A 17,173-nucleotide genomic window follows, 5' to 3' on the forward strand; every position below is an offset into this window, starting at 1 on the left:
ACATACATACATACATACATATATATATTTATACATATACATATATATGTATATCTATTTATATATATATACATACATATATGTATGTATGTATGTATATATACATATTTACATACATCTATGTAAATATATATATAAATATATTCATGTATGTATATAATATATATAATATAAATATTTATATATATATATATACGTACACATATATGTCTGTGTGTGTTTGTGTGCATGTGTGTGTGTATACATATATATACATACATAGCTATAAATATGTGTGTGTATATATATGTATATACATATGTATGTATCTATACATATATACATATATATACATATATATATATATATATATTCATTTATTTACTTACATACATTTATGTACAAAAACATTCACCATCACATTTTCTATTCACTTTCTCACTTTCATTTGTGTAGATACATGCCCACCCAGTTCACACACACCTATTTACACACATATCCTCATGCCAGAACAAACACACTTAGAGTGATCCAGCAACACATTCCAAGTAACTAAGGTCCTCGATTACACACAATACACCCAAATAAAGCTCATGCTGAAAATCTCTTCCCCTCATCTCCTCCAGAGCCAGAAGACCGCTGCTGACAAGACCGATGGAAAGACCTCAAAAGAGTCCACCCCTCGCCACCACTATGAGCGCACTACAGGTTCAGCAGGTGGGGTGACTTGTGGGGCGTGAAAGAGCCGCGGCGTGAACGGTGTTTCTGTTGACATGTTAAGATAAATCTTCCTTTCATTTTTCTCTCTCTCTTTCTCTCTCTCTTTCTCACTCTTTCAAAGTGTTTAAAAGCGTCTACTCTTTCACCTATAGTGTTTCCATATGGTGTTAGACGTTATGATTTTATGGTTTTCTTGGAAATTTCTTCTGTGTTCTTGATGGTCATTGTGAAACACTTACATCTCCTATTTTTTTTATATATATATTTTTTTTTTTACCGCTGTTTGTTTGTACCTCTAAGAGAATGTCTTGAATTAAATACAATACTAATGGAAGCAGAGATATGTAGATGAAGCAAAAAAAAAGTGTAAATACAGTGCTAGGTGTGTCCTTGGAACTGGGCTAGTCGCGTAGTGGTAGCATGGTGTGCATGACACGTCTCAAAGGTTTATCTTCACGAGCAGAATGTGGGCAAAAATCTATGGAAATGCTAAGGGACGTATTCAAACCAAATATCACACGTAGTTCAATGTTCTCTTTTCACCAACTGTAGATAGCTATGTACAGCACAGCACTGCAGATTCTTTTTTTTTTCTTTTTTTTTATCATTACTAGCATTATTATTTCTTTGATTTATAATTTATCCCCTTTTATTATTTTTTCCAAATCATCACAAAAATGCATTTCCCATGAATTTTGACCTCATGGATCCCCCCCAGAGAAGTTCTGTTATTCTTGCCTCGTGTTAGTTGACCGTTTTCTGTGTTGTGGTCTCAGAGGAGGGTCTTTTGATCACTTCGCCTTCACGTGACAAGCTTGAACCATTCATCCCCGATGATTGGTCCACCCGACGCTCATCACGAAGGACTCCACCAATCACAAGTCCCGTCAAAGGTAGTGTGACGTTTTGTGTGATCACTTATAACCAGACCAGATTCAGGTATATTTTGATTCTTCTCTCTTTTTTTTTTTCTTTTTTTCTTCTTCTTCTTTATCCTTTTCTTTTATTCCTATATTGTTTTTAGTTATATACTTATTGGGATCTTTCACTTTTAGTTCATTACCATGTTTTGTTATTTTCCCTTAATTGGAATTCAAGTACAAATTATATCACCGTGAAGTCGGCATGATACTATCTGCAAGTACACACGTATCTTCTGGTGAGTTTTGTAAGTAAGGTTGTTGAGCGTAGTTCCTCAGTGTATGTGCCTTTGTGCCTATGACAGCCCTTGTGTGTATATATATCATGTGGCATTCTCTGCTTCCAGAAAATTGGAATGAGTAGCACCAGCTAATTGCCAGCATATTTGTGAATGCCGGAAGTATGATTATTTTTATTATTTCTTTATCTATTCTATGACTTTAGGTATACAGTTTTGGCTACTACTGTAACTTAGGGCCTAATGTGTTGTATCCGTATGGTGGATGGAGGAAGTTCGTTGTAAAGAGTCATTGGACGTAAGATTGTGGCTTTGGCAAAGCTTGAAGCATGAGTTGAATGTTGCTGATCTCTTCCAGGCAGTGCCAGGCAGGTGATCAGATGGAAATCTAGGCAAACCGTATTTTATTAGTTTTAAATTCTTTGTTATTTATAGTATGCTAAACTTTCAGAATTTATAATGACTGTGAATATCCACAAGAAGTCCTGCTTTCAAGATTGTAATAAACTATTTGTGATGATGCAGCTCTGCATATGTGAAGACAATCAAACATTACTTCCTGAATTGTTTTCGATTTTCTCATATCTTTAAGCTGTCAGTTGTTACAGATTTGTATAGAGTTCCAGCTTTAATCTTCTTTGATAAATGTGCAATAACATGTATAGCCTTTAAGATCTTTAGCCTAAGGTGTACAAATTGCTACTTAGTTGTACCCATTGTAGATTGTAGATTCTTTGATTCATAAATACAGAGTTTATGCTAGATGAAGTAACCCTTTCACAAGAAAGAAGAGGACTTTTTGCAAGATGTAGAAATTTTAGATGTTTTAATTCAATAACTTTAATCATTACAGTTTTTATGATTCCTCCCAAATCTTTTGAACTAAAACATCCCCCGATTTTTATTTTGAATTAATGGATGCTATGAATTTCAGGTTTAACCTTGATTTCTCCCAAGTGAAAAAACAATAACTCTAGTACCAAATTGATTAGGAAAATTTTAAAAATCAAGAAATTCAAAAACATTTTTCTTTTGTTTATTTTCCTTAATGTTTACTCTTAACACAAAAGGCTAGACTGTCTCTTGTGGAATGGTACATAAACCTGTGTAGAGCAACCTCCCTTCATCATCTCTCCTCCCTTATCGGGGATGCCAGTACCACCAATGGGTGCAGTAGACACAATCTTTTCTGGACCCTTTTTAACGTTTTTTAATGCCTCCTTTTTTGTTATTATTTTGTAACATATTTTTGAACACAGTTTTTGGTTATTTTGAGGATCCATGTCAGTGAGCGTCTTATTATTATGATTTTCACCCCTCAACTGGCGTCTCCAAGCCTCCCGCACCGCCTGGTAGAGAAACCTTGGCCTTGCATGTCCTGCCCCTGTGTTTCAGATGGCCCCAGCAGACGAAGGTCCAATCGTGCCTCCTCCGTCGCCAGACCAACCCCCACCAGGGACTGTAGGTCCGCAGTAGGTATGACCCTGCAGCCCTCTTTCCTCGTTCATAAGTATATGGAAGCTAACTTCTCTGAGCAAAGTATCTCATTCCTCTCAGTCAGTTCCTCATGATTTTTTTTTTTTTTTATTGATTGTAATTTTTATTAGACTAATGAGTAAACTTTACTAAAAGACTAAATCATTGCTCAGTGAATGTTGGTAGGCACTCACTGCAGTCACCACAAGATATACCTCCACCAAATGCAGCCGCTTGTGCCGCTAATCCTTAAAGTGAACCTGAACTCAGACACCACTAGCCCAGGCAACTGCTAATAGCTTTAAAGACTCTTCCACACCCCCCCCCCCCCTTTTGCTAGCCTAAGCATTACTATTAGGTCTGTTTCTTGAGATAGTTTTAGACTTTTTCACTCAAGCCCCCATCTTTTGACTGGTTTCCCCAGACATCTTGAAGCTTTTATTGAGATTTGACAGATAAAAGCCCTGGTGATTTGCACTAAATTGATACAAGGATATGTAGCAAAAATTAGCTATGATTATGTGATTATATTCTTAAGGAATGTGGTGATGTTACAGCAGATTTATGGTTTTGTGTGTGTGTGTTTGTTTGTATGTTAGTGTTCGTGTTTGTGAGAGCTGGCATGTAGGCACATGTGCATATGTGGTGCACATGCAGGATGGGATATTTCATATGATTATCTCTGTTTCAGTGTCAGTTGTAGAAAAAAGTATAAATATGTATTGATAACTTCCCAGTGCAAGAAATATGGTTAAGCTGTGTCAGATACATATCTAGCTTTGTGAAGTTATTCTGTCATATTTACTTTTTTTCTACATTAGCACAATGTTATTGAAGTGGTCCACTTTAGTGCTAAAATATATTAATATATCAGGAGAGGGTAACAGTTTAGTACAAAATACTAAGATATAATACTGTTAAAGTAAATTAAATTTTATTCACTTTTGTTAGTTTTATGAATACTGGTAGATTTATGTAAATATTTGTGTGTGTGTGTGTGTGTGTGTGTGTGTGTGTGTGTGTTTGTGTGTTTGTGTGTGTGTGTGTGTGTGTGTGTGTGTGTGTGTGTGTGTGTGTGTGTGTGTGTGTGTGTGCATGAACATGTACATGAACACATTTGCCTATGTGTGTGGGTGGATGCTTGCGTGTGAGTGCATCTGTTGTTGTGGGTTTTGGGCACTTGAGCTATGTGTTTATGCATTTATTTCTTATTACCACTGCCTTTATTTTAATATTGTCACTGATATATACAAGGACACCTTCCTCTCTTTATAAAGAAAAAAAATTAATTCTTTTTGTTGTCATTATGGTTTTTGGTTTGTTGTTTCTGTCTTCCATTTATTTCTTCACCCATCCATTAATCACCAAATTAAAATTTTCCAAGAACTTGAAAGAAGTAAAATTTTCCAAGTTAGGAATTCTCCAAAACTTCAAGACTGTCTTGAGGCTCTGATACCTTGCCAGCATGGACATGAATACTCTTATGATAGGAGCAGAAAAAGCATCACAACATATCTTTAGAAAAAGAAAAAGAAAATGAACTGTACATTCAGCAATATTTTTTAAAGAAACAACTCAGACCTAAAGGTTATATAAAGGGTCAATAAACACAGCATATATTTTTTTTTTTATAAATTTGATTTTGAAATGTGGAATGATTATTTCAGTAGAATAGGTGTGTTTCTTGGGAAGGATGGTTTTGCAAAAGTAAATGTACTTTATATCTGAGTACATATTAGTATTTAGAACTCTTGGGTATTTTAGAGCACAGAAGCACTGATCATACTTATGTCTGTTATTTGTGCATATCTTTAATGTATAATCATATGTTTCTTAGAGAAAGCAACATGTGAATTTTCCCCGGTGTGGCTCAGTTAAAATGTAATGGTCAGATTAAGTTTCCAGAACTTAGTCATTATTTTTTATGATATTGACACAGTGTGGCACAGTATAATGAAATCCGGGTTATGATACTATGTTGTGGAATGGTATAAAGGGTTTGAAGTCTATACTTTCATATATAAAAATGTTTTTAGATATATATATATATAAAAAGTTTTTGTACACATAATGGTGATGAGTATGCAAAAACAGATAATATCTCATTTAGACTGATGGCATAGTCTCTGAGTGACAGGTAGAGTACCTCTCCACCTAACTAATTCATCATTTTTATCATTCTCTTGTCTAGCATGATTCTCACGCGCATGAGTTTCTCTGCGTTTATGTGGAATATCTCACTCACTCAGCTTTTTTCTCATTAACTCCTTTTTCTTCATATTTGTTTGTGTACGGCAATAAGCTGTCAGGTAACCTTTCCATTATTTTCAAAAGGTATGTTAAGCAATAAGGAGTATATATGTTATAAAGTGAAGTCACATGGGTTGTAAGAATAAATTTTATATTGTTTTCCCTTTAATATTTGTTTTCTCTTATTGTTGTATGTTTGTTACTGTTGTTTCATGTATGACTTCTTTTTTTAATTTGGGTAATTTTTCAGGATTACTACCAATCTGAAACTTTTTTTTTTCTCTTTTTTTTTTTTTTTTCTTTTTTTCTTTTTTTCTTTTTTTCATTCCAAGAAGATGTATTTTAGATGGATAGAGAGTTAAGATATTTGTATAGTCCTTCAAGAGTTTCAAAGTTTAAGGCATGCAAAAATCTCCTCCAGTACTGTTTCATCCCTCCCATAAATGTGCACACACAGCACTCTGTAAAACCCCCTCCACTGTTTTAATGACAAATATGCACAATTCATGCACTTCATAGAGTTTACTGTTTACTCATAATCTTAGCCATTGGCTGGCTAGAAGCAACTGGCTCCTGCTAGGCTAGACCCCAATATGAACAGGGCAAGCAGTACCAATGAAACATGACTTCATTCTCCAGGAGGCCGGTCCGTAAGCGTTGGCCCAGAGAACCGCTCGCCGAAGCGCACCTCCCGCCCACCCTCCACCCATGCCACTGCCCCTGCGACCAAGCCGGAGCGACGCCCACGACCAAGTAAGTACAATGGAGTGACTGTCGAGGAGGTTCCAGATGGTGGCATTGGTGCAGGTTTGGCAGGTGTTCAGGAGTGGGGTATGGGGTAGGGGGGGTACCATCTCTCTCTTTGTCCCTCCCCTTCTTTCTTTCTCTTTCTTTTTCTCTTTCTATATTTTTCCTTGTATCTCTCCTTCTCTCCCATATGAGGTGGGATTGTAGAGAGCATCTTCCATAAGAAGCAGCATACAGTGTGTGATATATAACTACATTGAATGAAGTATTTTCTTCATTGTTTTGAAAGGAGTGGCTGCTAAAATCAGTGGAAATTGAAAATGGATATTATTTTGATGCTGTCACTTCAACTTAAAATAGATACCATATTGTGAATTTTGTAAGCAGTATATAAAATTCAAATAAATATAGATATATATATATATACCAATTAAGGTTCACCCAACTGTTTCTATATTTTGTCTTTGCCAATATGTGGTGACTAATCACAGGTATTTGTCATCTGAAATGGAAAGAATTTGGACTGATTTACTGATTATTATCTGTCAAATCAAAATCTGTTGGCTCTTTATATGACAAGAATTTTTGGATCTTGATACCATCAGAGGGAACTGGGTGCATGATCCTGCTATGCAACTGAAGTCCAATACAGTCAGACGGTGAATGAGTCATTAGTATATATGCACACATGCTCTTTGGACTTTAGTAGATTAGCACCCACTTCACTTGAGCTCTTTATTTATTTATTTATTTATTTATTTTTTATTTTTTTTAAATATTTTTTCTTCTGCATAAATTTTATGCTTCTTAAAACTTCAGTACATAGCCTTCATGCCTAATTCATTCTGTTTCTTAAGAGTTCATTATGAGGTTTGTAAACTCTTAACAAGGGCATACAACATGACAAAGTATGCTTCAAGGCTTCATAGTTTTTTTGTTATCATAGAAATCTTTACTTTTTTGGAAATTTCCTCTGTGCAACATTACTTAGACAGTTACTATGCTAAAGATATATTTTCTTATAATACCATATACTGGAACATAAGTTATCTACAACTTACGAAATGGATAAGTTTTACAGTTATACAGAAGGTCAAATTGTAAGTGAGAAAAAGAAAAGAAAGACCAAGAACATGAAAGAAACAGTGGCTTTACACACAGTTAGCTCATAGTGAGTGTATGCATCAGTTTATCGCTTCTCAGAAATGGTTTCTGTGTTGCTGGCATTTTACGAGGCTGTGTTTGGGAACCTTTAATTCTGGGTTGATTCCAGACTGCAGTCCATCAAAATTATCAGCAGATCATACAATGTGGAGATCTGCTTGCAATGGTATGGTTTGATGAATGAAATATTTGAGGCATATGGATGAAAATTCTTGATTTTTTTAGCAGGCCATATGTATATGATTTCTGTTAAAATGAGAATCTAGACCATTGAATTGGATTAATATAAAACCTCATTCACTGATTTTATTCATTGAGTTTGTCTGTCACATGAATGCCCATTACCATAAATAACGTTACTTACTGAGAAGAAGCAATTTTTATGTTTTTTCAAAGCAGTAATAAAAATCACAATTCAAATAAAAAAATTTGACATCTTGGCTGTAGGATGTGTGAGTAATTACTGAATGTTGCAGTGTACAAATAAGCAGTTTGGAATAAAACCCGATAGGAGAAAAAGAGCAAGAGATGATCAGGATTCATATTCACTGTCTAAGTAACAGGAAGATGATATTGATAAAAAAAAAAAAAAATTGCTGTTTTACTGTTATTTAGTTATTTAAGGGAATGCAAGAGATACAGTACCTAGATTTTATTTAATGATATTCATCTCAGCCCTGAAAGTATCTGAATGATCAAAAAAGTCCATCAGTATTACAATGAAAATGATTCCTGGATCCATTCTATGTTTTGTGTTGTGTTCTTGGCTGGATGGTCAGTGTAAGCATCTACCTGGATGCTTAAGCCTTGCTGATGGGTCTTACCTCTGCATTGCAAAATCGTTACTGTTGGGCATCACACTAGCCACTGAATCTATGAAATCACAAAACTCAAATATATTTTGATTTCACAGGTTTGCAATGTTAAGTAAATCCTTTGGAAATTGTAGTTTTTTTGTCATTTTGCATTGGATCAGTGTCTAATGTGATTCTAAATGTTTATTTGTATGAACACTGATCTGAAAGGATTCAGAAAAATAGCAAAAGAGACCAAAGCATGGAATCTGCGCAATGAGCTTGTCTGCATAAGAGTTATTCTTTGATAATAGAACATCATGTGAAAAATAAATTAATTCAATTTACTTGCCTCTTGAACTAAATTACTGAGAATGACTTGGAGTAAAAGACATCAGAAACAAGAACAGAATTGGAGATCAGAAATATTCATTGTTCAAATACACATGATGTGATGTTTGTCACACATTGTTTGCTATACCATTCAAGCTTCAAATGTTCACTGTACCCTGATTACTGACCAGCATATATACGTTTTTTCTTTTCACCAACATTTGTCTGGTTCCTAATCCAAGTACCAGCCCTGAATACTAGATATAAGTGAACCCATTTTTTGCCAGCATTAATAAAAACAAAAACAAATATAACATGATATGAATAGGGACAAAAATTAAAAGCTGATGGAATAGTAAAACCTATTACTTGGACTCAGAGAAGACACATATGAACATAAATAGATTATTGATCATGCTCATTAGAAACATTTAGTAAATTCAAGGTTATTGCTATTAAAAAAAAAAAAGTAATAAATAAAGATAATGAAGCAGTATGGAAAAAACAGTCTTTCAAAAATATACATCTTTTAGTTTATGATAGTTCCTCTAAAGAAAAAATATTTTCAGTTTTTCATATGATTTTCATGAAGGGAGAGATGGGATAAAAAAAAATATGCTGGCCTTTATAATAGGTTTATTTACTCAGCTGCTTTGGACATGTGTTGGTACTTCCAATAGATGGATAAGATTAGTGTAATATGCTAGATTGTGCTACATTTAGTATGTGTATATACTTAGATATAAGATGAGCCTGGCCACAAAATGGACATAGAATCTAATTATGTCTTTAGAAGTAATATGCAGTAAATAATAGAAATCATAGTAATATAGAATTCACTGGAATTTATATAGTCATGCTAATATCTGTCTGGTAGTAGTTTACCAAAAATGAAATAGACCTGTAGAGAAAAAAAAAAGTAAGAGTTAACGCATAAGGAGGTAGAGGGTCAGAGTTGGTATGGTAGCAATCTCAAGTTCCGAAGCTCTTCTTAGGACCTGACAATCTTTGGGCAACAAAGGACACATTACCGATCCCATTGTGGATTATTTTATCCCCCTAAATTGTGTGGTATCATTGTGGGCAAGTTTAATCCTCTCATTGTGTTGATTTTCACTGTCTTGTTTTAGGTATTTTCTTCAATTTTTTTTTTTTTTTTTTTTTCACTTTTGAATATTGTGAATTTATTTCTGTAATAATGATAGAAAGAGAAATATAATCATCATAATCTTGCCCAAAATGATCCAGTCATTTTCTTTCCTCTGGGCTCTTGGTTCACCCTCTATAGATAATATTCTTATTTTCTTCATAGAAGTCGAAATAACAATGACTAAAATTTGTGTGAGAAAAGATTCTGTTTCTTATATTTGGTGCAGATCTAGAGTGTTTTTCCTGATTCTAGTTGATAACACTTTTACTTTCATTTCCTTTTTTTTTCTTTCTTTCTGCTAAAAATATATTTTATTTACTGGTGTATTTTTAAGTTTGTTTAAGTAAGTTTAGTTTCCAGACCTTTTTTATTTTTTGGTGTGTGTGTGTGTGTGTGTGTGTGTGTGTGTGTGTGTGTGTGTGTGTGTGTGTGTGTGTGTGTGTGTGTGTGTGAAAGTGTGTGTGTGTGTGTGTGTGTGTGTGTGTGTGTGTGTGTGTGTGTGTGTGTGTGTGCAAGAGTGTGTGTGTGTGTGTGTGCAAGAGTGTGTGTGTGTGTGTGTGTGTGTGTGTGTGTGTGTGTGTGTGTGCGTGTGTGTACATCTGGATGCGTGTGCGTGTGCGTGCGTGCGTGCGTGCGAGCGTCCGTGCGTGTTTGTGTGCATGTGTATGTGCGTTATGTACATGCAATTGTGTATGCGTGTACATGGAAGTGCATACATACCTGTGTGTGTGTGTGTGTGTGTGTGTGTGTGTGTGTGTGTGTGTGTGTGTGTGCGTTTGTTTGTGTGGGTGTCTGGTTGTACACATGTACTTGTGCATGTACTTGTAGTTGTGTATGCATGTGCATGGAAGTGCAAAGATGCCTCTGTGTGTGTGTGTGTGTGTGTGTGTGTGTGTGTGTGTGTGTGTGTGTGTGTGTGTGTGCATTAATATTTATCAATATTTTGTTATTGTTTTGTTTATTATTTCAGTATTTACCAAGTTTGTCCTTTATTTTAGGCTTGCACACAATACATACTGAATCAATTTTTAAATTATATTTTAATCTTAAATTACCAATAGATTTTAAAATAAAGTAAGAGTAGATCAGAGGAACAGAGTTGACTTTTAAGTAAAAGAGAAAGTGGTTAAGAGAAATAAGTAAAGTAATGAAATAATAATCATTAGATTTAAAGTAATAATATAAACAAAACAAAACATTAGCCTAATTATCTGTAAAAATGGAGTTTCTCTCTATTAGAACAAAGTCTTTCAAAAGTCATAATATTATAAAATCCACTTTGTTTTCCTTAATCAATTTATGATAATATTACTACCTTAAATAAAACGAATTTGATTTTATATGTGTGAATTTATCTTAGAGTTATTTTCATGTCAGATAATCTCAATTTTAGGATGTTGGCATATGATTCTAAATCTTTCAGTAAGGACAAGATTTCATTTCTTTTGATTTTAAGAGGGGTAAGCATCAAAAGCAAAGAGGAAAGAAAAATTTATGGAAATGACTCTAGTGTCATTTTCCCCATAAACCTTACCATCACACTCATCACCAGTCTGCACTACATTATTAAATTGTATAGTCTGGCCTTATTTTATGTTGATCTCATAAAAGGAGAGATATTCAGGAACTAAATAATCTTTGGTAGATTGGTTTCCATCCCTTCTGTCAGAAGTCTAAATTCAAACTAAATCAAGATTTCATGATTTTTTTTTTTTTTTTTTTTTTCTGAATATCTCTCAGAGGCAGTGATACATTATTGACTGACAATAGATAGTAAAAAAAGAATTGTTTGAGAGAGAGCACACATCATGAGCCTGAGCTTGGGTTTTCCATGATGTGGCATCACACACTTGCCCCCATGAGACACACCTGGCCAAAATATATCAATACCCAGCTTTTGCTCCTCACACATTCATCACCCGAAAGCTTGCCAGGTCCACACTATAGGCCTGATGCTCTTTTTCTAGCGTCCCTCTCCACTAGTGCTCGCCGCAAGGGTACTGACGCTTTGCCCCACCGCCCTTCCTCCCACGATGATGGTAGCGTGCCTAAGAAAGCCTCTAAAGCTAAGACTCATGACCACACTGCTTCGCCTAGGAAGGGTGAGGACAAGAGCAAAGTGGAGAAAAAACAGATTAGTAAGTAGGATTGAAAGGTGCAAATTAGTAAGTAGTACTGGTGGGAAACAGTTTTCCTCTGTTTATTGTTCCAATCTGCTGCACTTCGTTAATCCGATTACCACGTTTGTCTTCTGAAGGGGGCGGTGTACTTTTTTTTTTTTTTTTTTTTTTCTTTTTCACTGGCTTGAGTACAGAACAGAACAATTGGAAAAGAGAGACTTAGGGGAAATATAGGATTTTTTTTCTTTTTTTCTCTTTTTCTTCCAGTCAGTACAAAATTATTAAATTTTAAAAAATAATAAAAAAAAACAAAATGAAGTCAAAAAGTATGTTCTTGTTTATTGTTTCATATTTAAAGGTGTTATCGTTATCCCATTCTCCTGCTGCTTCTTACAGATGGTAGATCAACGGGGGTCGGATTATACGAGTGTCTTGTAGTGACTAGTGATCCATCCTCAGATCTTGAGGTGGCTTACAGGTTCAGTGTGTCCCCATCCCTTCCTTTCTCCGCCTGTCCCACAGGGTATAGGGAAAGTGTTGAAGTTTTTCTTTATTCACAAACAAACAATTCATTTGTTTAGAAAAGGAAGTCATGTATTGGGATTAATGCATTGTTTTACACAAAGCCATTTCAATATTTGGGAATTTTGTGCTTTTAGACCAAATTTAATGATGATAAGTAAAGTCATTAACTATAACCTAGAAAGAAAAGATTAGTAATGAATACTATTTGATTAAAATAATGAAAGTAATATAGTTGCTCATTTTCCCTTGACCCTGTCATTACAAGAATAAATGTTTCCTACCTTAGATTAAGTAGGAAGATAGATACACCTTCCTCATGTGTCATGTACTTTTGGAAATGTTGATTTTGTTTTATTCCTTCATCCTGTTATCTTGGTGTTACTTAGTTGAAGTGCATTTATCCAATGTGGTTGATTTCATAGCAGTGTTCTTCAGGCTTCGTTTGAATGCATTTTCATGTGTTTTAAGGTGTTGGTTCCTTTTATCTTAAAACAGTTACCTCCCTTATAAAGAGGAACAGAGAAATATCCATTTGATTTTGTAATTATTCTTGGAAAGAGATGGAAATGTGGTAATTGGAAGGTATACTTAGTTTGCACCTGTTAATGACATGAGCACTTTCTGTTATGGATAAACACCCCGACATTCAGTCTACTGAGCCACGTAAACACTGTAACTTCATGTCCTGAAAGCAGCAGTAGAGATCTACAGAACTGTTTATCACTTATACATGGTGAATATTGTTCGCTGCTCAGAACTCTTCAGAAGTGTCATGTTAGCGTGGGTGTTGTGACTGAAGCACAGGGACACAAAATACATACTCCTGCCTGAGAGATGAAATTCGTTAGTGTACCCTACCAGTACCTAATCTGTTTATTTTGATGATTTTTTTTTTTTTTTCATATTTTTTAAATTCTTTTTATACTTGGTCAGAATTCTTTGATTCAATGGTTTGGTTTCCATGCTTTTTTTTTGGTTGCACAAATGTAGACTGCTAATATGATACCTATTAATTCTTTATCTCTTATGTTGAAGTCACAAGACAGGAGAATATACTTCACATTTTTTGTTTATTAGCAGCTGCTTAGGATATTTAAGCACTAATCTGCAAAGAATTGCGCTAGATTTTCAATAACGCTTGATGTAGTGTGAAAAGAAAGCAATTTCCCAGATGATTGGTGTACTATATTTCTTTAGATATTCCTTTGCATGATTTTCACTATAGCTAAGATAGCATAACGGCTTTCTAAGACAACAGTGCTGGGCAAACAGTGGCCTGTAAATGCCCCATAGAATTACTGCATAGAATAATAGATTCATGCTTGATAGTTAACTATCCTGGGCTGTATTAGCAGAAACATGTTCACTTGTTAACATATATTATCTCAACAGGTGAGGAAACTGACTCTAAGAAGGACAAAGAAAAGGAGATTGTGCCCAAGGATGGACCCAAGGACATTACGAAGGATGGAGTTAAAGACAGCCCCAAGGAACCCGTTGAGGCTGTGAAGGAGTCCAGCGCAAGGAAGTCGACCCCCGAGCCCAGATTCGACCCCGAGAAGTACGAACCAGTGGTCAAGACTCCCCCAGAGCCTACCCGAGTCAAGTCACCAGACCAGGTTGGTAAATGGGTATGTTTTCGCAGGACTTTTTACACTCTCTCTTGTTTTCTCATTGTGGAGTTTAGATGTGTGTAGTGATTCCACAGTGTCTATAGTTTTGTGTTTGCATTGAAGGAATATTTTTCTATTACTTGTAAATTCTTAAACATTACAGTTCTAGAAACAGATTTGCAGTTTTTTTTTACTTTCATAGGCTCATGAATCTACATATTCCTGAAAGTTTCTCATAGTTTTTTTTTTTCATAGGTTATTCCTTTATGTTCATTTCATTCCATATTCCTGTTTATACTGTACATATAGCAAATGGAATCTTGATTATGAACTAACAGGAAAACAAATGTAAGAGTTTAATCTCTTTGTTGGAAAGTTGGTGTAGAATGCAGACATAGATAAGAGAGTTGTCAGAAAAAGGCTAGATATATTTAACTGTAGCTGTCATATAGAGTATTAAAAAGAAATGCAGGGCTATCCAGACATCAAGCCATGTGTATATATGATATGTGATTCATAAAGCTATTTTAGAGGAAGTATGAGAGAGAGTGTATGAGGGAAAGAATTTTTTTACTCATGATACAGACATATTTAAATTTACATACCAGTCATGTATAAAAGATAATGGAGGAAATAATGAAAATCATGATATTCTGATTCTGTAAAGAGATTGTTAATATTTGTGAAGCTTTATGTGTTGCTAGATGTTACATACTGTTATATGCTTTAGTTGTTGTCCACAGAAAAGATGAAATCAACATACATTAGGTTGCATATTGCCCGTTTGAATTATTTCTATCATTTTATTATATCCATATTCTTAGAAAACTGATATCATAAGCAGCTTGTTCTATTATGAGATAGTATATAAAGCTTAGGAATTTAGTTTCAGGTCTCCTCTGTGGGTCCTCTTCTGTCCCTTTGTAGAAGGCATGTGTGTTGATGATGCTCCTTTTAGCTCCTTGTGTTTGTTCTCTGGTATTTAAAAGGAATTTCATCAGATTAGGTTAGATGTTTCTGTGATATGTTAAGAAATTTATTTAAACCCAAATAAGAGATCTGCAAATGATCGCATAAATCCCAAAAACAGATCATATTTTCTCATGTTTGCAGATTAGTATTGTAAGTATTAGTACTTTTTTATATGCATAATAGAGAGAAAAAGAAGAAGATTTTTCGAAATAAAATGTAAACTGTAAAATTCTACACTCCCAAAGATGATGGTGAAGAGCCCTGACCCGGTCAATTGGACCGTTCCCCTGGATACCGGCAAGACCTTTACCGTGACGCACAACATCCCAGAAGGTAAGACTTCCTCACATCCTTTCCTTAGCCTTTGTATCACCCATTAATCGTGGCCCTCTGGCAGTCGACACTGCTGTCCATGAGGGCTCCCGATCTGGCCTAAGCATTTTCATGATTGTTCTGTCCAGAGGCTTTTTCACTTACAGAAAACTGCTTGTGGCTTAAGCAACAGTTATGCCAATCAGAAGTGATATCATAATCCCTTAACATAGTTTCTCAAGGTATAGTCTAATCAGAAAATGAAGGATGAAATAAGTAACTGTGATTTCTAAATCACTCATTCATTTTTATCATAAGTGGAAACTATTAAGGGTGTAGTTTCATGCCCTTTTTATTTATATTTTACATTCAAAATATAAAATATTAAAACTCATAAATCACAGCCAAAAGGAGAACTTGTGTTAAGGAATTTTAATGCTGCGTAGACGGTCTTGTTCACACGAGACTTGGGGTGAGAGAGCTGTCAGTCATTGTAAAATCATAAAGCTCACTCACATTTCTTTTGTAGTCTAATAAAGAGAAAATCACCCAAAGCTATTATTACTATATAGATGGCATTAGGATACAGCATCAGCCTAGTAGGCATGATTTTTTTTCCCCTTCATTTTTTCAGTATTTTTTTGCAAGTGATGCACATATATTTTATTCACACATTCAGACCTTTATTATAAAAAAAAGGAAATATATATCATGTACTCTGTCTATTCCCAGAAAAAAGAAATAGAATTACTGATTAGCTAGATTCTAATAATTTGATTTTATATAAAGAATAATGACAAGGAACTAATATGAATTAGGTATTTTGAAGAGGCCATTTAGTCAATATTTATGCATGGTGTCTTCCCATACACAAAGATTGATGACATCAGTGAATATGAGTCTTAGAAAAACCAGTCAGGCTCATTTTCGTATTCAGTGAAATAGAAAAATGAGCCGTAAACCTCCAGTTCATAAGTCATGCCAAAATGAAAAAAGGAAAGACAAGAGAAAAAATTATAGATATACTTTCGATTGACTACTGGGTGGTTTACACATAGCAACTTCAATGACTGTTTTTCCCTGAGCATCTCACAAATACCTGCATGTATAACTCTAGGTTTTGTTTTTCGTCGTAGCCACTCACTGTTTGAGAATACCGAGAGGTACGTTAGGGAGACGTAGCTGCCATGAAGACCTGTTAGGACCTTTTAGGAGCAGTATGCTATGACAGTCCTTGAGATCACCTTAGAATAGGTTGGAAACTGTGTAATTGTCATATTCCTTTTATTTTTTTTATTTTTTTACTGTTTTATTTCATGGTACAATAAGAAGAAGCATGGGAATATGAAACTGTAAACATAAACTTTTTTTTATATATTATGCCTCAAATAATTATGTATGCTGCTTTGCAGTTCGCATACTACACTTTAGATTTTTTTGGCTTTAGTCCTGAAGAAACAGTAAATCTTGGCCTTGAATTATGAGGATTGTCAACTTTCTATGATAAATTATCAAGCATATTTTTAGGGAGTAATCCTCTCCTAAGCTGACCTCAAGTAGTGTTTTAGGATTCCAGGCTGAAGTCTGTAATTGTGATAAAGGTGACTGAAGCACTTATACAAGGATAAAAGATAATGATTATGAAGTGTAAAGATGACTATAACTTAAATACCTTGATGGAAGACTTTGAAGAAAAAAATACATGTATTCTGAATGAATCACAGACAAATGGCAAAGGTGGCATGTATTCATGATTTGACTTTATGTATATTGTTATGTGTGAGCTGCAATATGGGAAAGATCTATGTGGCAGCTTTATGAAAACTGGATAGGTAATAGCATAGTATTGCATTTATTGC

General features: G+C 34.7%; 1 protein-coding gene across 24 annotated transcripts in view; it reads left to right on the plus strand.

Annotated features, from left to right (window-relative positions):
• The window catches only part of LOC125042989 (proteoglycan 4-like), a 649,815-nt gene that overhangs the window by 618,456 nt on the left and 14,186 nt on the right, over positions 1-17,173 (plus strand). For 15 of the 24 annotated variants that reach the window (XM_047638900.1, XM_047638878.1, XM_047638875.1 and 12 more), the window contains 7 exons: positions 606-696; positions 1,476-1,592; positions 3,254-3,334; positions 6,224-6,337; positions 11,740-11,910; positions 13,810-14,036; positions 15,248-15,335. In XM_047638900.1, the coding sequence (XP_047494856.1) occupies positions 606-696; positions 1,476-1,592; positions 3,254-3,334; positions 6,224-6,337; positions 11,740-11,910; positions 13,810-14,036; positions 15,248-15,335 (889 nt within the window). The remainder of the gene's footprint in view (positions 1-605; positions 697-1,475; positions 1,593-3,253; positions 3,335-6,223; positions 6,338-11,739; positions 11,911-13,809; positions 14,037-15,247; positions 15,336-17,173) is intronic. The other 9 variants (XM_047638889.1, XM_047638881.1, XM_047638895.1 and 6 more) reach the window with 7 other exon arrangements.

Source organism: Penaeus chinensis, chromosome 33 (assembly GCF_019202785.1).
Source record: "Penaeus chinensis breed Huanghai No. 1 chromosome 33, ASM1920278v2, whole genome shotgun sequence".
NCBI classification, from domain to species: Eukaryota; Metazoa; Arthropoda; class Malacostraca; order Decapoda; family Penaeidae; genus Penaeus; species Penaeus chinensis.